Here is a 27489-nt window from a genome sequence, read left to right on the forward strand (position 1 = left end):
CATATTAAGCATGATTTTCTACTGATTTTTTTCCACTCTGTTTGAAGTCTTAGAAGACTTCAAGGGGATGGGAGACTTCCCTTGACCCCGTATGATAATGATACCAATCAATGTGTTGTTCTCTCGGCAGGAAAGAAGCAGGCTGCTTATTTCTATTTACTCTCATATCTATACAGCAGGTGGTATTCTCAGTCCTTGTTTTCCATTCATAAAAGATAAACTGGTGGTTGTGTAGAAACTCCTGGCAGTGGCTGCCATCTTTGACTTTTTTTTGTAATTTTTGTAAAAACAAAAAAACCCACATGTCTTTCAGGTATGTTAACTCCAAAGGATATTTTGAAGATGTTGCAAATGCGATGGAAGAGGCAAAAGAAGAGATTTTTATCACGGATTGGTGGTCAGTATGGGTCCAGGGGGGTTGCGTTTAGCGGTCTCTGCGTTCAGGAACGTACAGCGGTGTTTGTTGTGCTGTTTCAGAATCAGACGTTACAAAACCCAACAGTATCACAGATGGTCTGGCCAGAGTCTCAACCAATTAACTGTAGTGGCCTCCAGTGAAAGGCCTTTTCAAATACTCGGCATCCAAGTATGTTCTTAAAATATTTAACTTGAATAATTTTGTATTCATCTGTTTGTCTGGAAGCAGACACTCAGAAATCACCTTCATAAGGATTCCGTTTCAGTGCAAATATAGTTGTAGAGGTGGTGGAAAATAATCTTCCTGGGGCAGTTTCCCTTCATTTTGGTACGTCTGTCCTCGGGTCCAATAAATACAATTCTTCCAAATTATCTTTTTTAAATGGGACTAATTCTGTCTACCCATTACTGTTAGAATGTCCTTGTTAATGACTAGCCTGGTCAGTTTTTTTGGAGATAGTTCAAGTTTCAACTTTCTCATCCCCTTTAAGAACATCCGTGAGAGTTATGATGCTTATTAAAGACATTGGAAGTCTCATATCTAAAACTCAATTAGCTACTGGGAAATTTTACTCCTGGAGTTGGTGTAGGCTTTATAGTCTGACTTTAGTTTCAGTTAGCCATCTGCCTGGACAGTTAAAAACGATTACAGATGCCAACATTGACTACCCCAGAAATGAAAATATTTAAAATGAATTTTCCTTCTAATCTAAGTTGCTTGAAATGCCCCCATTTTCCCGTCATGTTTCCTTCCAAATGCTACCTTATCTATGAACTGTGAAAATATCATCATAATTTATTTCCTCCTAGTTCTAGATTTTGTGGGGAAGGGAGAGTTGTTAACTCATCTCTTTCCACCTTTTCCCTCAGTGATGTGAAACTCTAATTCTAGGACATATTTGTCCAACCTGGGCACTACTACCGTTTGGGGCCAGATAATTCTTAGTTGTGGAGTGTTGGTCTGTGCATTGTGGGATATTTAGCACCATCAATATGCCTGGCTTTTACCCACTAGATGCCAATAGCAAGATTCCAGTGGTAATAATCCAAATGTCTTTAGACATTGCCATCTGTCACCTGGGAGCTAAAGTTCCTCTGGGTTGAGGATCATTGATCTAGAGTGATTAGATGAGGTATGTGATGGTTAGCACATCTGCAAATTTATTTGTTCTCATACTGATGGAGGAGCTTATTCTTGGCCGTTATATTCTTGCCAATTTTTTCTCTTTAGTCAGTTACCAGAAATAAAATAAAGTCTCCTATTTAGGAGATATTTCTTTGGTTGAATGCTTTCTAAATGCTTATGAGAATACATTTTAGTTTAATGTCATACTATATTCCTTGAAAAAATATTTCTGAAACTTTGATGAAGACATGAGAGAGACTGAATATAGCTTTTACACTAAGCCCATGTTTTCATGTTTTATGAAAGAAAATAATATCTCTTCTGAAGGTTGTGCACATACTAAAAATGCAGACTCAGGTTTAAACATCTAAAGAGATGGAACCTGAATGTTTTCTCTTCTACTGTGAGAAAAAAAATGAATCAGGAGGTTATTTCTTTTTCATAACTGCTCTAAGATAACATCTTATTACAACACTCCCTTTGAAATAAAACCTTTGCAGTAACTTCCCTCATAACAAGTGAAGAAAATTCTTGTCATGCAAGTATTGCAAAAGGGAGCATTCAAAAACTTAATCCAACACTGTTTTATGTCTATATCTGAGGGAGTGATAGCATAGAGAATACACATGCCCTGTAGAAACCTCTAACTCAAGAGACATCATATACTTAAGTGAAAATGGTATTCATATATTTCTAAAACAATTATTACACAAGCAAAGGCAGATATGGTGAAAAGAGAAACAACCTGGGACTAGAAGCACTTGATTCCTTTGTTCATTAATTTTACCACCTATCCATTCCTTTGTTAATTTATTCACTCATTTACTCCAGGGCTCTTTAGTGAGCCCACGTTCTGTGACAGGTAGCAAACCAGGCCATGTGCATATAAAGATGAGTGAGAGCAGTTCCTACTCTGGAACAACACAGAGTCAGGAAATCATACATAAAACAGTGGATTGGGGGAAACTCAGTGATGAGGATCAACACAGCAGAAGGCATGGAGGGACAACGACCATCATACTGCATTCTGTTGTGTTGTCTGTGTCTAGGAGTTTGTTTTTCATTTTTAGTTTTTATTTTTTTAGAGAGGGAGAAGGGAAAGGGGGACAGAGAAATAGAAACACCAGTCTGTTGTTGTACTTAGTGTGTTCATTGCTTTTTTCTTGTATGTGCCCTGACCTGGAATCAAACATGCAACCTGGAGTATCAGGTTGATGGTCTAACCAACTGAGCTACCCAGCCAGGGCGAGTTTGTTTGTTTTATTTGTTTAAGCATGGGAGTTTTAATCAAATCGGTTTGCTAAAAAGGACCACTCTGGTAATAGTACAGAAGATGAATTGAACAGTGGTTATAGAGACTGTTTAGTAAGCCATTGTGGTGGTACAGGAACAAAATGGTAAGGGTCTCTGTTGAGACCACCATGGGGGCCTGACTTACTTATGTGGTGCAAGTCACGTTAACCTGTCTATGGGTAGTCTAAGGCATAGTTGAGGGTCATTAATAATAATAGCTTCTATGTGTTGAATTCTTACTAGATATCAGGACTGTGTTATAGAGGAGAAAAGTTTAAGAGTCAATGAGACAGATTAGAAAACTGCCTAATCACCCAGCCAGTTGGATCCGGGTGTGTCTGCTCCAGAGCCTGCATATATCAGAGTGGCTTCTCAGAGGAGCTGGCTGTAATGTCTGGTGTCTGAGGTTTCTGTTAGCTGTGAGATTGTTTAAGTAAAGGATGAAGATTTTTTAAGGTGCTAGATAAAGTAGTAATCAGATTTGGGTAGATTTAGTCAGGGGAAATTTTTTGAAGAGGTAAATTCTAAGGTAAGGCTGTTAAGGTAGAAGAGAAAATGATTTTGTTAAAGATACTATTCATTAATTTTTAGAAAGAGGGGAAGGAAAGGAAAAAGAGAGGGACAGAAATATCAGTGTGTGGTTGCCTCTCACGTGTCTTGGCACTGGGGTCCTGGCTACAACCCAGGCATGTGCCCTGACTGGGAATCGAACTGGCGACCCTTTGGTTTACAGGTTGGCACTCAATCCATTGTGCCATACCAGCTAGGGCAATTTCTAAAAACAATCTAGACTATCTGAAAATTCGGGCTAATAGTAAAATCTAGCTAGATGTTCAAGGTACCAAAGGATGACGTTTTTATGTAAATGCAAGTGAACATTCTTCACTTGTTTATCTGGAACCGCCAGAAGAACATGTATTTTATGTTTTCCCTGTGCTTGGTGCTATTTGAAGTTACCTGTGAGCTAACTATCCAGTAGTCATTGGAGTAAGTTGTATAATGAGGTAGGAGACCAAGATGTGGCTTCCAGCTCCATCGCTGAATTGCTGTAATTTAGGACAGATCCAAAGAGCATGGTTAAGCTCAGCTTTTCTCTTAATGATGGTGATTCTGATTAGCAGATTTTAGGCTTTTCATGTCACATACAGTCTCTGATGCATATTCTTCTTTGTGTGTGTGTTTTATAGCCCTTTAAAATGTAATAGCCAGTCTTAGCTCATGAGCCAAATAGGCTATAGGCCATATTTACTTTATGGACCATAGTTTGCCAACCCTTTTTAAAAAGTAGATTTAAGTTACTATATTATGTTAATATTAAGAGCTAAAGTATATGGTAAACTTTTTAAGAAATGGTTGATATGTTTTTCAAAGTGGTTGTACCAATTTGGAGTCCCATGAGTAATGCCAAGAGTTCCAATTCCTACATCACTTCTAGCACTTGTTATTGTCTGTCTTTTATTAAATGTTAGTTATCCCAAAGAGTATGTAGTCATATCTCATTATAGTTTTAATTTGCATTTGCAACATCTCATGTTAAACATATTTTCCTGTGACTTTTGGACATTTGTTTCAATTTTTTGGAGACATGTTTAAATATTTTTCTCCTCTTTTTACTAGATTATCTTGTTATTCTCTTTGAAGTTGTTTCTCTGTTTTTAGTTTTCAGCAGTTTGATTATAATGTTTGATTATAACAGTTTATCCTGTTTGGGGTTTCACTGAACTTCTTTTTTAAAATAATAATAATATTAATCATTATTATTATAATTTTAATCCTCACCAGAGGCAATATTTATATAAAGCAAGTCTTGATGGACATAAAGAGGGAGTAACATTAGTAACACAGTCTTAGTAGGGCATTTTAACACACCATTGACATAAATGGATAGACCTTCCAGACAAAAAAAATCAGCAAGGAAACAGCAGCCTTAAATGACAGACTAGATCAGATGGATTTAATTGATGTCTTCAGAGCATTTTACCCCAAAGCAACAGAATATACAGTCTTTTCAAGTGCACATAGAATATTTTCTAAGATAGACCACATGTTAGGACACAAAACAAGTCTCAATAAATTAAAAAAAATTGAAATCATATCAAGCATCTTCTTTGAACATGTTATAAAATTACAAATCAATCACAAGAAAAAAATGAAAACAAAGATATAGAGACTAAATAAAAAGTTACTTAACAATAAATGGGTTAGCAATGAGATCAAGGAAAAAACCAAAAGTTCCCTTGAGACAAAAGAAAGTAACCACAATGACCTAAAATCCGAGGGACATAGTGAAAGCAGTCCTAAAAGGGAAATTTATAGCATTACAGGCTTATTGCTAGAAACAAGAAAAATCTCAAATAAATAATTTAACTGTACCCATAAAAGAACTAGAAAAAGAACAGTAAAGCCCAGGGTGAGTAGAAGAAAGGAAATAGTAAAGATCAGAGGAGAAACAAAATGAAGTGTATAAAAACAATACAGAAGATCAATAAAACAAAGAGTTGCTTCTCTGAAAAGATAAATAAGATTGACAAACCTTTAACCAGACTCATCAAGAGAAGAAGAGAAAAAACCTGAATAAATGAAATCAAAAATGAAAGTTAGAAGTAACAACTAATTCCACAGAAATATAAGAGATTGTAAAAAAAAGTTCAAACAATGATATGCCAACAAATTAGACAATCTGGGTGAAATAGATAAATTCCTAGATAAATAGATATCTTTTCAAACTGAATCAAGAAGGATCAGAAAATCTGAATAGACTTATTACAACTAATGAAATTGAAGAAGTAATCAAAAAACTCCCAGTGAACAAAAGTCCTACCCTCAATGGTTCACAGATGAATTTTACCAAACATTCAAAGGAGAACTAACACGTATCCTCAAACTATTCCCAAAAATTCAAGGAGAAGGAAGTCTCCCAAATTCATTTTATGAGGCTAGCATTATCCTAATTCTAAAGCCAGATAAAGACACTACACAGATAGAAAATTATTGCCCAATATCTCTGATGAACATAAATGCTAAAATACTCAACAGAATACTAGGAAACTAGATCCAGTAATATGTGTACATTGAAAAGATCATACACCATGATCAAGTGGGCTTTATTCCTGAGATGCAAAGTTGGTACAATATTAGTAAATTAATAAATATATACAACAAAAATAACACGAAGGATAAAAAATCACACAGTTGTATCAATAGATGCAGAAAAAGCATTTGATAAAACCTAGCACCCATTTATGTTAAAAACTCTCAGAAAAGTGAGAGTTTTTAACATAACTGGGAACATAAAAGTGGGAACAGAGGGAACATACCTCAGCATAATAAAGGCCAGATATGACAAACCCATAGCCAACATCATAGTCAACAGGCAAAATCTAGAAGTATTTCTCCTAAGATCGGGAATAAGACAGGGTTGTCCACTCTTACTACTCTCATTCAGCATAATACTGGAAGTGCTAGCCATAGCAATGAGATAAGAAGAAATAAAAGGCATCCCAATTGGAAAAAAAGAAGTAAAACTGTCATTATTTGCAGATGACACGGTACTGTATATAGAAAGCCCTAAAAATTCTATCAAAAAACTATGAAAAACTGATCAATGAATTTATTAAAGTGAAAGGAATTAAAATAAATATCTAGGAATCAGTTGCATTTTTATATACCATAATAAACTATCTGGAAAGGAAACTAAGAAAACAGTCTCATTTATAATTGCATCAAAAAATACCTTGTAATAAATTTAACATAGGTGGTAAAATACCTATACTCAGAAAATTATAAAACACTTAAGGAAGAAATTGAAGGAGATACAAATAAGTAGAAGTATATACTGTGTTCATGGATAGGAAGAATTAACATCATTAAAACATCCATACTACCCAAAGCAATCAATGCAATTTCTATCAAGATACCAGTGCCATATTTCACATAACTAGAACTAATATTTCAAAAATTTATATGGAACCAGAAAGACCCTGAATAACCACAGGCATTTTGAGAAAGAACAATGAAGTTGGAGGAATCACTATACCTGATATCAAGCTATACTACAAGGCCATAGTAATCAAAACTGCATGGTACTGGCATAAAACAGACACATAGATCAGTGGAACAGAGTAGAGAGCCCAGAAACAAACGCATGCCTTTATGGTCAATTAATATTCTACAAAGGAGGCAAGAACATATAATGGGGTAAAGTAGTCTATTCAATAAATGGTATTGGGGAAATTAGACAAATACATGCAAAAAGCAGACAAACTAGACCACCTTCTTACAACATACATGGGAGTAAATTCAAAATAAATTAAAGACTTAAATGTAAGACTCAAAACCATAAAAGTTCTAGAATAACACATAGGCAGTAGTCTCAGACATTTCTCATAGCAATATTTTTTTCTTATATATCTCCTCAGTCAAGTGAAACACAAGGAAAAATAAACAAATTGGACTACATCAAACTAGAAAATGTTTGCACAACAAAGGAAACCATCAACAAAATGAAAGACACCCTATGCATGGGAGGATGTATATGCCAATGATAATATCTGATAAAAGGATAATATCCAAAATATATAAAGAACTTATGCAACTCAACACTAAAACAACAAACAATCTAATTTAGAAATAAGCAAAAGACATGAAGAGACACTTCTCCAAAGAGGACATACAAATGGCTAATATCTGTGTGTTTATAATGTCAGATTTGTTTTCAAAGCCTTTGAGGTATTGTTCAGTTTTTGTCTCTCTATGTGCTCCACCTGGTGGCCAGTTTGGGCAGTGGTCTATTTCTTATTTCAGTTCTCAAACTCTAGCATATGACAGAGTGGAAAAAATTAGGTTTACAGTTGTTATCATGGAAAAGATGCAATAATTAACAAATAGTAATACAAGAATAAACTCCATGGTTTACAGACTCAAACTATAAGCCTACTTTTGCCCCACTCTGTATTTAGGATCAAATTCATGCATATGCAACATGGGAGTAAGCTACAAGTCATAAAAATTTTATAGGGCTGCTTTCTGAGCACCTCTTTCTCCATAAATCTCCCACTATTTTTGGATTCCCCGCGGCTTCCCTTTTTAGTCCACTAGCTAGAAAGGCGGGGCTTTGTTTACCTTGTTCTGCCACACACTTTCTGCCATAACACTTGTGTCTGGAGTCCAGCAATGGATATTTACATTGTCCTCTTGAAAACATAGGTTTTCCCATTGGGGAGGAAAGTTTCACTCCCTCTGAGTTTTTAAAGCCTTTGAGCCCCTTGCCGCCACCCATTTCACTGCTAGAATATCCCACTCTTTCTCCTCAAGCCTGAGCTAGTGGACTTCTCCTGTAGTTCTCCACCTTTTCCGGGTTCTTCCTCCAGGCCGAGGAATCAGAAGAGGAAAAAAAAAGAAAGGTAAAAATTACCACTGGTTAGGTGCTACGTCAAATACTGTTCTTTCTCAGTATTGTGTCTTCTAGTTCATGAGTACTGTATAGCTCTCTGTTTAGATCTTATTTAACTTTTCTCAGCAGTGTTTTATACTTTCTATATACATGTCTTTCATACATTTTGTCAAATTTCTCATGGATGTTATTGCAAATAGTATTTTTAAAAATTTATGTTTCAATTGTTCAGTTCTGGAATATAGAAATACAATTGATTTCTTAATATTGAGCTTACATGCTGCAGTCTTGCTTAATTTAGTTGTTAGTGCTAGCAGCTTTTAAAATATATATAGATATAGATATATAGAAATAGATACCTTAAGATTTTCTCCATAGATGGTCCTGTGATATATGAATAATGACAGTTTTTCTTTTCTCATCTTTATGCTTTTATTTTATTTTATTTTATTGCCTTATTGCATTGGCTAGGATCATCAGTAAAATGTTGAAGAGTAGTGATAAGAATGGACATCTTTGCCTTGTTCTTAGCCTTATGACAAAAGCACTTAAGTCTTTTATTAATATGCTTTAGGTAGAGTTTTTATAGGCACCTTTTATTACTTTGAGGAAATTTTTTCTACTTATATTTTATGAAGGGTTTTTATTGTGAATGGGTAGTAAAATTTGTCAAGACTATATCTGCATTTATTAAAAAATCTTTTTTTCTGTTAATGTGATGAATTGCATTGATTGATTTTCAGCTTTTAACTAAACCCTGCTTTCTTAGGGCAACTCCACTTTCTCATGATCTATTGTCCTTTTTCTGAACTGTGGAGTTTTGTTAATGATTTTTACCTCTATGATCATAAGGATATGGATCTTATTTTTTTTATTTTTTTGAATTGTCTTTGTTTGTTTTGATATTGGAATAATGCTGGCTTCATCATGTTAGTTAGTAAATGTTCCCTTGTTTGTTTTCTGAATGAGTTTGGGTAGGATTGATTATTTTTCTTACATATTTTGTAGACTGTTTCTATAAAGTTGTTGAGGTCTGTAGATTTTTTGTGGGAAAGTTTTAAATTATGAACTAAATTTTTATTAACTATAAGGTTAGAGCCTTAATTTCTTTTAGTTTCCACTTTGATTACTCTTTTTTATGGAAATTGTTCATTTAATCTAAATTATCATATTTATTTATATATTTATAATATTCTTTTATTGTCCATTTACTATGACCTTAATATCTGCAGGCCTTGTATATATAGATTTAACTCAGACACTGACTTTAGAACTCAAAACAAAAGGAAAAAGTGACCCTGCTGTCATGCGACATTACTAAAAAGCTAAGGGGTTTGTTATCATGTTGGAAAAATTTTATCAGTGAACCTGCCTCTTCTTTCCTGTCAGAAAAACCCAGGTTTCCAGGACACTGCTCCTTGGTATAGGAAGTCAGCATTTATGTTTATCAGTTAGAACACTTTTGGCTTGGATTAATAGAAGACTTATTTAAAGGTGGCTTAAATAATGAGAATTTATTTGCCTCACTTAATGACAACTCCAAAGTTAGGCAATCCTAAGGTTGGTGGAGTGGTCTAGTGATTTCACAGGTCTGGTCTTCCCCTTAGAATTTCAATATGGCCGCCCTTGTCAGAGCATCATAGCCCCAAACGACATCCATCCTAAAGCCTCTTTTCTTGTTTTGAGTGAATGTGTGTGTCTCTCTCTCACTAAAAGGGAAAGACTTTCCATTAACCCCTCATTGTACTGCCTCATATGTCTCATTGTGCCCTAGCTGCATAGGAGCCAGGGGGAGCAAGTATGTAGAATATTTATACGAGATAGTGGAAACAAGGAAGAAGAAGGGGGAGAATGGCTGCTGGCTGGGCAACCAATGGTGGCTGCATACGTGTGTCTGTGTGTATGTGTGAGTAAGATATATAGGGAAATCTAGATTGACTTTTTGTATGGATAAAGGCTCTTGCTCCCATATGAACTTGTACATGGATTTGTATGGATGACCTACCACAGTGAGGGATGATGACGGCATTTGGGCTAAAATTGTCTTTGCTTCTATGACACACTCAGAACTTTAATTATTGTTTTAGTTACTTAAATTTTGTGATTTCAGGTTGAGTCCAGAAATCTTCCTGAAACGCCCAGTGGTTGAAGGAAATCGTTGGAGGTTGGACTGCATTCTTAAACGAAAAGCAGTATGTACTTTTAAAAATATATATTTATTTTTGGAGAAAGGGAAAGGGAAGGAGAAAGGGAGAGAAACATCAGTGTGTGGTTGCCTCTTTGCACCCCCTGCTGTGGACCTGGCCTGCAACCCAGGCATGTGCCCTGACTGGGAATTGAACTGTCAGTCCTTTGGTTCACAGGCCTGCCTTTATCCACTGAGCTACACCTGTTTGGGTGAAAAGCAGTATGTACTTCCCAAACAAATGCTGAAGGGATTTCTTAAATGTTTATTGCCTCTGAAATGCCCTTTCTTTTTTAATGTTCTTCATAAATACTTAAAACTTTTTTCTTTAGAGTTTGACAAAAAAGTAGAATACTTGCTCTTCAAGTTTATTTAGTTCTGATTTTACCCCTCTTACTCTTACGTGCATAATATTTTAGCCTAATTCACAACATGGATTTTATTAGCAATTTTAATTTTTGTTTTTTAATCTCTTATGGGCAGTTAATTTGATAAGCAAACACTTGGAATAAAATTTCATTATTGAAAAATAATGAAATGAAATGAAACATTGCATTGCATTTTATTTATTATCCTGCTATTTGAGCAAAAGACAAAGTTATCTGAGGTTTCAGTCAGATGAGGCCAAGCTGATGTTGCAGAATATCAAAGAGGAGGGACATTAAAAATTGATGTTGTTTTAGCTCAGTTTTGCGGGCAGATCTTGGTAATAACGTGCAGTTGTTTCCTGTGCAGTTGACCCTGTGGATTCTGGGTGAGCACTGAGTGTGCTCTTTTTGCTATAAAGAAATAAATAGCTGAATCAATACAGGATCACCAAAGACTACATTCATATTTCTAATGAAATTTTTAATGTAGTTGGTCATCAATCAAGTTAAACTAAGTTGAATTAGAATAGATGTGGATTTATTAATAATCATGTTCAAATGGGGAATGCTAGCTCTTTTTACTATTATTTGAAATTCTCTTAATCTTTTTTTAAAGATCCTGAGTAATCAGGGGTAGCATTTTTCTATTTCTCACAGCCTTCACTCATTTATTTTTTCCTCATCCTTTTGTTTCCCTACCTCTTTCCACACTCACCTTTTCCTCTTCTTTCAATATTTTTTTCTCCATGTCTGAGGACTTTTGCAGCTATCCATAATATAATCAGGCCTTAGTGCTAATATTGAAAGACAAAGTTGACAATCTTTATTCCAGACGTGTGTCTTGCCACATAGCATCATTTTCATGGCTAGTCTAATTCACTGTCTCAACAGAAGTCTCTTCACACATTGGGAATTCCAGTTTTGACAAGCATTATTTGCATATTTATTAAATAATCCAGCACAGTTACTGAGTGTCTCTTCTGAGCCAGGTACCATACTAATTTCTGAAGCCCATGTGTGTGAATAGGATTCCATCTCTGCCTATGGAAGGCTTGCCAAAGGTAGGCTCCTGGTGGAAGGCTGCCGTGTTCTGGGCTCAGTCCTAGGATTATCAAACTTATTTCTATACTTACATAGAACTTTCTCCATTAGTCAGTCATACTAGTAAATCTTCTCCTTATAGTACTTATCTAACACTCTACTGTTTTAGGTTTCAATCAACGTGTGTTTGCGGAATGCCTAGCATGTACAGAGCACTTGGCTAATCATATGGACATGTACACAAATAAGAAACATGATTTTTGACCTGAAGGAGCTTAAAAATCTATACAAGAGTCAATTGGATACAGAGAGAGCCTAGATTCAAAGGCAGGAGGGAGGGCATTGGGCAGGCCTGGTGGGGAACCCCTCACAACATGAGGGATTTTAGGGCATTTAGGATGGGCAAAAAATTTAAAAAGAAGTTGTTTTCAGATGCAGGAAATGTGATGAGGAGACATTCTGGAAACAGGAATTCAGAAGGCTTTGTACGGTGATGAGGTTGATTATGCCCTAACAGATAGGTGGGAAAACAGATAAAGCTGGAAAGGAAGGCTGCAGCTAGGATGTGGAGGGTGGATGACTCAAGCCAGTGGTTTACGCTTTATGGAATACAGTGGGCATCTACTGGGGCAGGCGGTGTGATGGAGGAAGGGTGATCTGATCAAAATTATGTGTGGAAAGGTGAATCTAGTAGTAGGAGGAAGTGGGAAGAACTCAAGAGTCAGAGAGCTAAATTTTAGGTCACTTGAGTGTGAGATGTGTGCAGAGCGTAAGTAAACCGCAGAAAGCCACTCAGTGCTGGCATAGGACTCAGGAGGACCATCCTGCACACCTAGCCCTCCCCCTTATGTTGGCCAGCGTGTGTTTATCTGCCCTGCTCCAGGTGCCTGTCCAGGCGCCTTTTCTATCACAGGCTGGCTTCTCTTCACTTTACTGCCCTGATGAGGTTCCAGGAGAACACCATGACTCGGTAATTATTATTGCTTGATAAGGATCTTCATTTTAATTTCATCAGCCTCTGAAACTTGTAATTTTTAAATTGTGGATAATGATTTTTTTAATTTCCAAAGGGAATAATAATACTATTAAATATTAATTCCTCAGTGGTACATTTAGCAGAATTGCTCTTCTTTAATCTAGCTACAACAAATTATTATTTTAGTCATAAATTTTTAACAGTCCGATCATTCCAAACTGACATTTCATATGCTCATGAACACTGCTTCACATAAACAATTTTGTTTCTGAAAGCCACCAACTCCACAAAGTAGTGGGTTGATGATAGCATTTATTCTTGCATTAAAGAGTCCTGGAGGTCCACAAGGTTGATTAAAATAAATGATTTTTTTTCTTCTATCTGATCGTGCAGATTTTGGGGAAGGAATTTAGCATTTCTGCCTCATAGTTAGCATGTAGGCAAACGTCTCTTATAACAGCTGTTTCTTGGGGCAAAAATAGAACTTTTTGTTTCTCTATAATAGTCAAGTTAATATTTTCCTGTCTCTTTGGTCTTCTGATATGCCCTGTTATTATTTAAAATGGTATAAGCCAACCTTGAGAGGTAGAGTGCTGACAATTCAAGCCAGCATCCCAGGGTTTCCCACAGTTCTGCGTTCACTGTACTGAGAGGTGAGAGTATATATACTTTAGCCTTAGAGACACTCGGTGCTCCTGATGAGACTTGCACTGAAAAGAATCTTCAAGTTGAGCAACCTGGAGATTTACAGAAGCTGTAGGCCCTTGGGGTGCTTCTGCCATCAGGTTACTTTCTTACTGCCCTGGACCACAAGATGCTTTCTAGAGTGGCATTCATGAGCAGTGGGAGAGAAGGGTGTCCAGGTTTGTCAAATGAGGTGAATAATCACATCTCTGCCCATACAAATCAAAGAGAATCAGATGAAAGTGGTGGCCAAAAGGGCACTTGCAGAGAAGGGGAGAGGAAATGTTCAAACTCGAGAGGACTGTCCTTTAGACAAAACTGTTTAGAAAAAGTTCAGAAGCATTTGTGCTTTTACATCCCAATTATGCCTGCATTTCAATGGTGAGGATATGGTTATTTTTCATTCTGTACTTTTCCTTTTCCTGAAATTTTGCACCCCTGGGGAAGTCCTTGACAAGTGGTAAAATTAGTGATTATCCCACAGATGTGTAAGCTCAGCTCTTTGAGCAGTGGACAGAGCTGGCTGTAACTAGAAAATATTTTGACCACAGGACTTTGAACAATCAGGCAAAAAAGCTGGATCAGAAACAAAGTCTCTTAATTTCAACTATGAAAAGTTTTATATTTATTTTGTCTTCACATGTCTGATGTATATATAAAACTGTTTCCTCCTTTCCAATTTGAATGCCTTTTATTTCCTTTTCTTTCCTGATCGCTGAGGCTAAAACTTCCAATAGTATATTAAATAGAAGTGGTGAAAGTGGACAACCTTGTCTTGTTCCTGATCTTAGTGGAAAAGATTTTAGTTTTTGCCCATTGAGTATGATGTTGGCTGTAGGTCTTTCATATATGGCCTTTATTATATTGAGGAATGCTCCCTCTATTCCCACTTTGCTGAGTACCTTTATCATAAATGGTTGTTGTACCTTATCAAAAGCTTTTTCCAAATCTATTGATATAATCATATGGTTTTTGTCTTTGCTTTTGTTTATGTGATGTATTACATTTACTGATTTGCGGGTATCGAACCATCCTTGCATGCCAATGTTCATAGCAGCACAATTTACAATAGCCAAGAGTTGAAAGCAACCTAGGTGTCCATCAGTAAATGAATGGATCAAAAAACTATGGTACATATACACAATGGAATTCTATGCTGCAGAAAGAAAGAAGCTCCTACCTTTTGCACCAGCATGGATGGAACTGGAAAGCATTATGCTGAGTGAAATAAGCCAGGTGTTGAAGGACAAATACCATATGATCTCACCTTTAACAGGAAGCTAAACAACAAAACAAACAAGCAAGCAAATTATAACCAAAGACTCTGAAATAGAAAACAGGCTGACAGTGACCAGAGGGGAAAGGGGAGGGAATTTCAGGGGAAATAGGGGAGGGATTTAGAGGAACATATATAAAGGATACATGGACAACAACTGAGAAGGGTGGAAATGGGGGGGGAAGCACGGGGGGTGGGATGGGATGGGAGTAATAGTCAGAAAACTGTACTTGGAAAATAATTAAATAAATTTTAAAAAGATTAAATATATATTTAAAAAATAAAACATAAAAAATAAAACGGTTAAAAAGTCCTACTGTTTATAGTATTGTGTCTGTTCTACTTGATTAAAAGCAAATTATAAAAGAAGATAGAACCTTCATCTTTGAAAACTCAGGTTTAATTAAGTTTATTTTGCAGAAACTTCAGTTTAGTTGACTTCAGCAGAGAAATGAAAGGTAGTATTGCATAGTCAAATCCAGGCCATTCATCTTTCTACTTCTTGTATTGATATTTTTCTCCTCTTACTCATCAAGCAAGAGTAATTTCTCCCAGAGTAACTAAAGGGCATTGGTAAAATATTGACTGTTTCATAAGTATATTTTTTAAATTACAGAATTAATATTAGTCCTCTCATTTTCTTTTCCATTTGGCTTTCATTTTGCATAACTATTTCCCACAGTTGTATAAGTCTTCACTATTATGACCCAGGAAATGTCTTTGTTTCCAAGGAATGATTTTTCCTTTGCCCTGTATAGTTTAGAGTTTATGATAGTATTGCAATACCTTGACCAAAAGAGGAGTTTATTGCCTCATTATCACAGAAGTCTTATCACTAATTAACCTTAGAGATGAGTGATACCATCAATGTGGATTTGGATGTGAGTAAATAATTGTAAACCAGACTGTGTAAAAATGAACTTTTTATATTTAATTACTTCCTTGTTAGTCATTGGTATTTAAGCTAAAAAGACTGAGTTTCTACCCTATTTCCTTTAGAGTTAGCTTATTTCAATGGTTACAGACACAGCACAGAAGAAAATGTCAAGTATAATAGACGGAGGACAATGATATAATCTATTAGCATTAACGTCTCTACTATTTCAAAAATCCATTAGCTATGCAGGTAAATGGAAAACTGTAAGATTCAGGCCAGTTTCTAAATTGCATCTGCTTCCCTTATGAGTGAGTAATAACCTAAGAAGTAGAATTTCATCTATTTAAAGCAAATGAACTGTGATGAAAGATTTCAACTGTAATATACTATAATTTGGGTTGAAATTCCTGGTTTTAAACTTCACATTATATCTTCCAGTGGGAGGCTCTTTGTTGGTAACTGTTATTTGGTGCTGAATGCTAAATATTCAAATAGAAAAATGAATCTGAAAAAATAGGGAAAAATAAAATAATGTTCTACCTTTCATTTAGAACCCTCAGACAGTGGTTTATTGAAGAGTAGCCAATGACCAGATGATTAGACGTTAATCTGTTCACTTCTTGTCTACACTTTCACTTCCTTGTCTCTTTACTCAAGCAATAGTTATATAATTATAATAAATAACAAGCAAATTCCAAATGTCAACTCTTACCCAGAGAAACAGAATGACATAAGTATGTGTGTGCGTGTGTGTGTGTGTGTGTGTGTATTTCTATCCTACTTTTTTTTCAGTGCAGGAGTAGGTCTTCTAGTATGTAAATCCAGAATGTAAATCCAGTGTGTCCCTTCAGCCAGGGCTACTCTTCTTATATATTACTAATATCAAGAAATATAGAGTGTTAGTATTTCGAAGTGATGTGTTATTATAAGGCGTTAGGGGCCAAAATAATGCTTCTTAGTATGGGCAGAACAATATTGAAGAATTGTATATGTGTTTGGTTTACTCTACATTTTTATATCTTGCAACTTAAAATATTAAATCTTATGTTATTTCCCATTTCTAGGTGAAAAATTAGATGCTTTCAACCCAGTCAAGATTTGTTACCTTCCATTATGAACAATGTCTAAGTGTCATGGATTATTCATAAAAATTTAAATAATTCTTTGTCACTATAATTTATCAGCTATGCCTACATCTCCAATATTTTAGAAAGTATTATGGAAAATTTCTTCCTTTTAATGTCTGGGATATTAAATGCCTAAGTGTAGGTAGACACATTAGGCAATACATATACAGTATGTTTCAGAATGCTTTCAGAGCTTCTGGATATAGAAAATGTGAGTTTAAATGCTGCAAACGGCACAGCAACACTGAGGGTGCAAATCTAAAATATAATACAGGAAGTCGGGGTAAATAAGACAAGAGTATATTGGTGGGGAACCATCTAAATGGACGTGGAGAAGGGGAGGGACATTCGGGATGGGAGAATCTAGCACAGACTATAAAACCTTGTCACCACCCAGAACTAGATAAGAAAATATAGTACTTCTTTTATTACCAGCTATTGAACATTGTCTTTTTTGATGGTTAATATTAATAATAAATGTTGTTTATGTAGGATTATAAAGTTTACTAGGCACTTTTGATTTGACCCTCACAATGGTCTTATCTATTTCCTTTTAGGTCCAAGATCTAAGGGTGAATCCGCGTTTTGTTTTGTTTTGTTTTAAATTGAATTGAAAGAGAGAGAGAGAAACACTGATTTTTGTTGTTCTACTTATTTGTGCATTCATTGGTTGATTCTCATATATGCCCTAACTGGGGATCAAACCCGCAAATCTCGTATACCTGGATAATGCTCAGGATGGATCAGTGTTAATTTGCGTGAGGCTGCTAAAACTCAACAGTTTTGGAATACTAGAGAGGCTGACTCCTGAAGTCATTTTACTGATAAAATAGACATTAATGATTTAAGTATGGGTAAAGAGTATGAACCAACATATTTATCTTCTGAAGATTTAGAAATGTTTTTTCCATTTAAATACTTTTTATGAAACATTCCCCAAGAACATTAAAAAATATTTATTTTAACTTACTATGTCAGAGTTTTTTAATCACTTCAATAATTGAAGTATAATAAATACAAACAAAAAACCACTAAATTTGTGACATGAATCCAGTCAAAGCTTTCTCAATAACAAGTGTTTGAAAGTGTTCATGGGTGTAAGACTATCAGACACTCTTAGGAGTTGTGGTTGTAATTTCAACCTTGTGGCTGTAATTGATCAAGTATTGACACTGTCTTGGCATGTCAAGTTATAGGAATGAAAAGGAGATAAATTTCATTTTTGAGATTTGTGCCTTAATATATATACACTTATGTTTTACCTCCTTGTATTGTGTTTAGTGAATATTTTATTATGCTTGTTTATAGAAGAACTTTTAGAAAGTACAATGTATGGAAAGGAAGAAGAGAAAGAAAACCGTAACCTGCCTGCAGAAATTCTCATTTCCCCCTGTGTTTTCTCTGTGACAGCAAGAGGGGGTGAGGATTTTCATAATGCTCTACAAAGAGGTGGAACTTGCACTTGGAATCAACAGTGAGTACAGCAAGAGGACTTTAATGCGTCTCCACCCCAACATAAAGGTATTTGGGTTCATCTTGTTGAACAAGGTTTCTTATTTGTTATTCTGTAGTTTTGCAGGTATAGTTTGCTCTGAGCAGTGGTAATGTGTAGAATACCTAATGTATATTTGGAATCAAGAGCATCATGTCCTTCTCAGAATTAGAAAAAAATACTATACCTTTTTATATTTCTATTGACGGAGTCAGCAGAGTTGATATTTCCACTTCTCTTATCCTTGCTATTTACTCACTTCTGAGGGTGTTTGAATGTTTGAGGCTTGTCATGCTTCCTCTTTCCTCATTAAGACGAGCCTGAAACCTTCTGGACGTGGCCTGTGCGCGGCACCCCTTGACTGCCAGTGGCAACAAGGAGAGCTTCTCCAGGGCGTACCATGCTTTTCCTCATAGCACCTTCTATGAAAGACTAATGAAGTGAATAAGCACAAGAAGCAATATGAAAAAAGCTATTTGCTATTTGAACAAGGACCTAAAGCCTATGAATAAATATTGGCTAGTCATTAAGATATATCTAGACAATGAATCAACAAATCTCCAGCAGGCTTAAAATATGTTAAAATTATATATTTCACCTAGCTAAAAAAAGATATTCCATGTACATAGTAAACAAAAGAGGGCAGGAGTAGCAATTCTAATGTAAGACAAAACAGACTTTTAATTAAAAAGGTAATAATAGACAAAGAAGAAGATTATATATTAATGAAAGGTTCAAAGCAGAAAGAAGATATAATAATTATAAGCATTTCTATACTAATAATGACCACTAAAATATATACAGTAAACACTGACAAAATTAAAGGGTGAAATAGACGAGTTCTGCAGTAATAGTTGGACACTTTAGCATCCTCCTTAATAATGTGTTGATATGTATAGAGAATGGAATATTATTCAGTCTTAGGATGGAAGGAAATGTTGATGTATGCTAAAACGTGGATGAATCTTGAAGACATTATTCTAAGTGAAATAAGCTAGTAACAAAAAGACAAACATCATATGATCCCATTTATATGATGCCTATAGTCGTCAAATTCACAGAAAGTGGAAGGGTAGTTGCCAGGGCCTGAGGGGGGAGGGCGTGGGGAGCTAATGTTTAGTGGGTACAGAGGCTCATTTTGCAGAGTGAAGGGTTGTGGAGATAGGCAGTGGTGATGATTGCACAGTGCGAATGAACTTAACACCACCGAACTGTACACTTAAAAACAGTTACTATGGCAAATTTCATGTTATGTGTATTTTACTATAATTAAAAATTAACCTGCAAACTTTTGGAAAAGTTTCTGCTTAACGACATACAGAGGTCAGTCTGCGGTCATTTAAGGCAGGAAGCATGGAAGTAACTCTCAAATCAAGAGCTGCCAAAATATCTGTATCTGTGCTTACTATTTCAACTCAATGGCTGCCAAAAGATGAATATAGTTTAAAAATTTTGCCAGAGATGGATGTTAGTTAAAATTTTAGAGTGTTTTTTAATAATACCAGATAAAATCCTTTTCAGGGGGAAAGGGAATCAGCTATTTCATGGAGCTTTTATTGAAATACGTGACCAAACTTCAAGCTAAATGGCAGCTGCCCCAAATGTAGTGTGGGTGAGGGTGGGGAGTTTTACAAAGTAATTAGGAGTCTTCCCCTGTTAAACACTGAGAGTAAAATTAGAAGTTTGGGGATCATCTGTGTTGTATGAAGAGTCCATTTTGGTATTTGAATGATAAAAAATGCTACTGGTGGGGAGAAAAGAGACCTAGTTTTTATTACAACACAAGGGTCATTTAAAAAGCACCTTCCACATGCATTTTTTCCTGTCAAGGTGATGAGGCACCCAGACCATGTGTCATCCAGCGTGTATCTGTGGGCTCATCATGAGAAACTTGTCATTATTGACCAGTCAGTGGCCTTCGTGGGTGGGATCGACCTGGCCTATGGCAGGTGGGATGACAACGAGCACAGACTCACAGATGTGGGCAGCGTGAAGCGTGTCACCACGGGGCCATGCCTGGCTGCCCTCATGGTAAGTGATTTCATCACCTGTGCAGAACAGCATCATGGGGGCACAGTTTGTGTGGACATATCGGAGTGTGACGGGCCGACTGACCGGATGAGCGGCGGTGCAGCCCTGGGGGAGTAGAGAACGTTGAGTCAGACGTGGACAGACCTGGTTTCAAATGCCACCTGGCAGGTCTGTAGCTCTGCATCATCGTCTGTTTCTTCTCCTGGAAGAAAAGAAAACAGATTTGATGGAGCATTTGCTATCTCATAGTCAGCTTGTTTTTTTTACCCATTTAAATTAAAGATTATATTTGCTAGTTGGTAAAAAGTTTATAAACAAAAAAGTGTGGCAGTTGAGCTTTAAGTTAAATAAGCTGCCTTATTACAGGTAACTGCCAGGGGTTTTGGAATCTTCCTACTCAAAGGCATACAAAAATAGGATAGATAATTCCATTTGAAAGCGGGAAGTTGATAACTTCTCAAACTACCTTCAAGCCAAGAGCTGCCAAAATATATCTAGATATTTATGATTTCAACTCACGTGGTTGCCAAAATATCAGTATGCTTATTTAAAAATTTGATGGTCTCCATCCTGTTTTACTGCTGGATATGTTGGTGATTTGAGGGCAGGGGATAGAAATTTAGTAATTGGTAACAGGGAGAATAATTGATAGGAAAAGCATTGCTTACTTAATGTTTAGCAGAAGAAGTTCAGTAACTCAATAGTGAATATAACTTACATGATTGTATTTGCAATAACTTGGAATGAAATTTCAAGAATTTCTCCTGAAAGAGGAAGTACAATGGAACACCTGGAATGCCTTTGGTGGTATTTAAACAGTTAACAAGGATCTCCACTGCCCTCTGGCCGACCTCACACATTACTGTGAGTCTGGTAGAAGCTCTCACATGTGTCAACTTCACACCTCACCTGAGTGGAATTAAAGGGCCACGATGCAGTGTATCTGATGCAGTGTCTTTTCTTAATGATTTTCTCAGGCTGAAACAACAGGGTCTATGGAATCCTTAAGCCTCAAAGATAAAAATAGTCCTAAAAATGTGCCCATCCTGAAGAGTGTTGATGATATGGATTCAAAACTGAAAGGCGTAGGAAAATCGAAAAAGTTCTCCAAATTCAGCCTCTACAGGCAGCTCCACAGGCAGCACCTGCACAATGCGGACAGCATCAGCAGCATCGACAGCGCCTCCAGTGAGTCATCGTCTCTGCTGGAGCTGGTCTTGACCACGCTCTGTTCCTCCATAGCTAGACGCGGTAGACCTGGTGTTAGAGCCCGTCTGTCCATGGTGGGGTAAACTGACCCATGCTGAAAGGTCACTGGGTCATCTGACTCAACATCACGGCATCTCACGGCTTTGCTGGCCTCATTTTAGAACAGATTTATTGTTTTATTCACACAGGTTGTCGTGACAACCACAATTCATGCCGCTGATGGTAGCACAGTGACTCAGCATTTATAAAATAATTCCTTCCAAGTTATAAAGGAAAAAGAAAAGTATTAGGGGTACTTGATCAATTTTTTTTAGAGAAGAAATTTTCTCTTCCCATCCTGAAAAACATCGAGTGTTTATCCTCAAGTGTCATATTTTCTACATCTTATTAATACACTATTCCTTTTAAATCTGTCTTAGAGCCCTGCAGTTTTCTGTTACCCTGAACTTGTGACTGATTTTGTACCCTTGCCTAGTTTTAAGAATGCTCAAACCTGCTTTCCAGTTTAGAAAACCCAATATATATTTATATCTTTGTAAAAAAAGAACTCTCAACTTTCTCCAGGTTATTGTAATCACTGTAGAAGTCGTCAGAATTTAATCCATGGTTTAAAGCCCCACTTGAAACTCTTTCGCTCTTCCAATGGTTCTGAGCAGGGGCTCACTAGACCTGACATGGGTAAGTGATGTGCGAGGCAGTGAAACATGCTTAGGCTTCAGCTTGCGCTGCATGAGCAGAGTGAGTGTGTTTCTGGATTGTCTTGCTGTTCCTACCGTTTTCACGCCATGTATATTGAGAGCAAGGCCTCGGGAGGTACCCGAGGCTCCTACTCCCCGAGAACTAACACCCCAACACTAAGATAAAACAACCTAACAAGGGTACAGCGTGTGCACCTGCACTTCAGGGGTGTTTTAGAAGTAGTGCGGGAGGTGGGAGAACTTCTCTGTGATGATCCAGAAAGGTGTTCTGGAGGAAGGGACGCTGGATTTAGGTTTGGAAGTAAAGTGACTGCATAGGTGAGGACAGGAAGCCATTGCAGGGGGAAGCCATACTATGGGGGAGAGGTGAGCAAGGTGCTGGAATGGGAAAGCACCAAGTGCTTCTGAGTGTTAGAAAATACATCATTCAGTTGAGATGCAGTCTGTGATAGGAGACTAGGAAGATAAGCAGCTGTCGCATTTGGACTCGCCAACATAAGTAAAGGAGTTGGACCTTTATTCAGTTCCAGATCTTGAATGGAGGAGGCATCATGCTCTAAAGGTGAACTTTTAGAAATTGTGATCTGATAACCTTTTGTAGGAAGAACCACGTACTTGTGGACTAAATTAATCAGGCTAATTTGTGGTGGTGGGAATGAAGAGAGTTGGCAGTGGATCAGATACAGGGACAAGTAGTCATAATAATGAATAACAATTATCATAAAATCACAAGCCAGTGTTTGTGCACTCTGAGCAGGTCACTGCCCCGAGCACTTGGGGTGCTTGGTAGTAATAGAGTCACCTCCTCTTCGCAGGTGAGGTGCCTTGTTTCAGAGGTGGTAAGTGACTCGCACAGTGAAGTTGCTGTGCATCGGCTTCCCAAAGCCCGTGGTTCAGAGTTGTGGTTGAGCAGAGACGCAGGGTGCGCCGTGACCTTTGGTTCTAGTGTGCTGTTCGGGAGAAGGCAGCCAGAGCCTCGCTGACGTGGCTGGATGGGAGTCACTTGTGGTGACAGAACCTAATAGTCTGGGGACCCTGCGTTTTTAAAACTGATTATATGTAGTGAACGAAAGCTTCAATGCTATGGTTAAATAAACTTGATGGAAATTGTAACATTGACATACATTTAAAATGGAGAAAACTGTATGTGGAGTGTGACTTCAAGATGGCTGTGAGCTTTTAAGTAGAAAAACTGTACTACAATCGGTTGATCTTAAATGTGTGTGGTGACTATGGTTGATTTGTGTATATATTTTAATTCAAAATCACTCAGCCATCTTCAAGAATTTTTTTTCTTTCTTTCAAAATTATATCATAAGAGGGAGAATTTCCAATTGACATTGCTTCGATGGACACTTTGTTATTTAAAAAGGATTGAATTTCACTCCTCTTATATTCAGTGACTGTTGCTTCTTTTTCTTTTAAGCAATATTAAATAGATGACTGAGAGGGGAAATCATTTTTGCTATTAAATTGAGACAGGTGTTTCTGTCAACATAAGAAACATACAAGCCTGTAGAAAATTTTTATGAGTTTATCTGAGCCAAACTGACAACAGTTCCCAGGAAGCAAAATCTCAATGGATTGAGGAAATGTTCCAGAGAATGGCAGTTTCACAGTGTGTTTTATACATTACAAACAAGAGAGGAGGCAGCAGGAGAGTTACATATAATTCATCCATGACAGATTAGGGAAGTGAAAGAAAGCAAAGTGGGGAAATCTCTGAGGCTGGATAAACAGTGAAATGAAGCAACAAATCCGTTGTTTTCATGGGTGGGTATGGGGTAGTTAACAATTATCCTATATAGTCCGTAGGGATGCTGTGTGGTCTCCTGCTGTGGCGGGGACATTGTGCCCTGAGGGGTCTGTAAAAAAGCGGATTCCTCTGACATTCCAAAGCTGTGTTATTGCAGATGCAAAAAAGACATAGACAGACACAGTTAAGGTAAAGATTGGCTTTTGTCAAAGAAGATAGAGGCCTAGGACATGGCATGACTCACTTTTAGTGAAAAAGTGTTCATTTCAGACCACGCTATGTGGTCATTCTCGGTTTCTGAGTTTGTAAGGCCACCAGGCAATCCTCCCCTGAGCTTGTCACAGTTAGTGTGTGGCTACCTTTGCGTCCACGTTTCAAACTCAGATATCTAGTCCTAGGGGATAGTGAATACAGAGGGATGCTCTGTTCATTCTGTTCTCAGGGATGCAATGATGTAGATGTATGAGACATATTTTCTGCTGCTAAAGAGCTTACTATCTAATAGGTAAGCTTCAGTTTTAAATGTTTCACTAACCTAGTGCCTGAGTAATTCATCAGGGGGAGAAACCCTTACGGACAAAAATTGTCAGAAGACTTCTCCACAAATGTAAAACCCTTACCCACAATTCCAAAATCCAAAAAGTTTCAAAAACCAAAACATTTTTTGAAAAATATAACTCACCGAGGACCTGTTTTGGAACTAGCCTTGAATGTAGGTAGACATTCAGTAGGTAGAGACTATGAAGGGAGAAAAACAGGCATTTCAGGTAGATGTTATTTCTTAAGACAGATATGGGAGATGTAAAAAGTATGTATTTCAGATGTAGGCTTTGGAGGGGATGGGCACTGTGGGGTGGGCGAGATGAGGGTGGTGTTTTACTAAGTTATGCTGGAGAAAACAGGAGTCTGACCAGCTTGCTCCAGTGGGCCTGACAATGACATGAATGGGACAAACTTTTTCCAAAGGAGGAATCAGCAGAATTTTAATTTGGGAAGTGGTGATGGGGAGGTGGGTGGAGAAGATAGTAAAGAAGAGAGAGGAGCCAAAAGTGATTCTGAGGTTTGAACGTAATTATGAGCGAAAAACAGTAATCTTGAGGGAGGACTTGATTTCATGGAATAGAGTTCCAGCGTTACATGTGATTTTAAAGTTCCAGTGAGACAACTAGGGAGACAAGGTCAAGTGAGGCACTGGAACTCACTGCAGATCTGCAGCCCAAAAGAGAAGTGTGGGTAGAGGGTACATCTAGGAGAACGTGGGAAAACTGTGTATGGGAGGAGGAGCTGGGAAAGATCTCGAGGGTGGGCTGGAGCAATGATAGGGAAATGCAGCCTCAGAAGCCAAGAGATGGGAGAAAATAGGAGGGCATGGCAAAGCTAGAAGACACTGGGTAAAGACTTCCTTTCCCTGAACATCAGTGGTAGCCAGAGCCTGAGCCACTGATGGATGAGGATTGTAGAGAACTGGCACGAAAAACCTGTGCAGAAAGGCAAGGCAAGTGCGCTTATGAAATCAGTTGGGAGCCAGATACAAACTAATAAGAATCACTAAGGTGAACATTTCTGGTGTAGAGTCCTGCCTTCTTATTCATTGGTGCTCATACAATTCTGAGCCATAATCAGTAATGAGGGGTGTTTGGCCCTTTTGCCTTAATATTTCATTTGTCCTAAGAGGACCCTGATCAATTCAGAATCATTTAGGCCATGACTAAAAACAAAAACAAATCTTAATCATAAGTAGTTTGAATTCAGTTAGCACCCAGACAATTTTTGGAGACTGAGGATTTTCTTGCATTTGTTTTTCTTATAATAACTGGTAGGTGAGAGTTAATTTTTAAACAAGCGTAGGAGTATATATATAAAACTTTAGCTTAGAGTTTCTCAACTGATAAAAACAACTTTTACATGCACCTGTTTTTTTTAATTTGGAATTTTTCTTCTTATTTATCTCCTTCCCTTCCTTCCTTCCTCATTACCTCCCTCCCTCTCTTTTCTTCTTTCTTTCCTTGCTGTCCTTTCTGTCCTTTCTGTAAACTGCTGTGTTTTCTATGACGAGCCTATAGGTGAGCAAACAGACCTGGCAGTACTTCGACTTCTCATAGAGAGCAGGGACATAAATCACTGGCAGAAGTCAACAGACTTCTATTTTTAACATTATTCAATTTTGTTCATCTTTATCACTTTAAGACATTTTTCTTTTGTAGGAAGTTTCAATAACCTTTGAAGGTTAATTATTCTGTTGGAGATAGAATATTAGCAGTGAGCGGGGTGATTGCTTATACATCTTTGCTCTACAAAGACTTGTGGATTGCCTACCGAGTGCCAGGAGCTGCCCCAGGCAGTGAGAGGAGGCCCTCCCCACCCTGAGGAGCTTCTAGATGAGTGTGGGACAGGGAGGGATCATCCTTACACAATTGTGCAACAGAATCAGAGGCCCTGGGTGTGTAGCTATTAATGGTTCTGCAGCACAGCAAGTGATTGCCTCTCCCTACTAGGGGACAGGGGAGTCTCTAGGGCACGTGACAGCTCTGTGGCTCTTGAAGGATGATGAGGTCAGGCTGAGAATGAGGGAAGAGCATTCCAGGAAGAAGGAATAATGTGCCAGCTGACATGACGGAGTAGGCCTGTCAGAACGCCTTGAGGAATGTGTTGCTCATGGGACCTCAGTCGTACGGGGAAAAGCAAAGACCAGAGAGAGCGAGACTGGCCCCAGTTTGGGAAGAGACTGCTCTGCACACTAAGTAAGGCCTTAGGATTTGATCCTCTCTCAGAAGGCTTTTAAGCAAGGAGTCTGCATTTTAGAAAGACAGTTCTGGGACAGTATGATGGTAGGAGGACCAGTTCAGGTCTCACTGGCTACTGTATGTGGTATCATTTATTCATTCAACAGACATTTTTACATCCAGTCTCTACTTGCTAAGTGTTTCTTTTGTGCAAAGCACTGCATCTGTGTTTTGTAGTTCTGTTGGTCTTCCCGCTTGAGTTGTCTCTATTTGGTCAATATAGCCCATAAACGTACAAACAATTTAAGTCAATGTATTTACCCCTGAGTAAAATTGTCCTGGCAAAGCTCTTTGTGCAATGTTGCAGTAGATGGCTGCCTTTGTGCATATATAGTCACAAGCTTCTATCTGTTGTTGTGATTTTTGTCATTATTATTGTGTGTGGTTTTATGGTTGTCATTTATGATTTCAGGGATATAGAATCTTAGAGCCCGAAAGATCTTAGATGTCACCTAGGTCAAATTCTTTGTTTTACACATAAAGGACTTCTGACCAAAGTGATGAAGCTGATTAATCCAGGGCTGAAATGTGGGCTGTTTGCAAATTTGATGGTCTCGCTTTTTGAGACGCAGAGGACACAAATGACATGTTAGGTGTCTGCCATACTGACTGAGGAAAGAAAAGGGCATGACTTCTTAATATCTCATGTTTCCCTATCTGACCCAGGGCTTTCCTTCGCTTTCAGAGTCCCTCCTTGCAAGCTCCTTATTCACAGTTAACCCTGTGATCCTTTCTTCCACTGCTCTGGTGGACAGTAA

At 37.5% G+C, this 27489-nt stretch overlaps 1 protein-coding gene across 5 annotated transcripts in view; it reads left to right on the forward strand.

Annotated features, from left to right (window-relative positions):
* Positions 1-27489, forward strand: part of PLD1 (phospholipase D1) — a 183466-nt gene that overhangs the window by 91818 nt on the left and 64159 nt on the right. For 3 of the 5 annotated variants that reach the window (XM_037046527.1, XM_037046523.1, XM_037046524.1), the window contains 6 exons: positions 314-397; positions 10339-10420; positions 18173-18283; positions 20085-20285; positions 21263-21473; positions 22059-22172. In XM_037046527.1, coding sequence (XP_036902422.1) covers positions 314-397; positions 10339-10420; positions 18173-18283; positions 20085-20285; positions 21263-21473; positions 22059-22172 — 803 coding nt within the window. The remainder of the gene's footprint in view (positions 1-313; positions 398-10338; positions 10421-18172; positions 18284-20084; positions 20286-21262; positions 21474-22058; positions 22173-27489) is intronic. The other 2 variants (XM_037046528.1, XM_037046525.1) reach the window with 1 other exon arrangement.

This window comes from Sturnira hondurensis, unplaced genomic scaffold (genome assembly GCF_014824575.4).
Source record: "Sturnira hondurensis isolate 20B ecotype Veracruz unplaced genomic scaffold, ASM1482457v3 Scaffold0005279, whole genome shotgun sequence".
Classification (NCBI taxonomy): Eukaryota; Metazoa; Chordata; class Mammalia; order Chiroptera; family Phyllostomidae; genus Sturnira; species Sturnira hondurensis.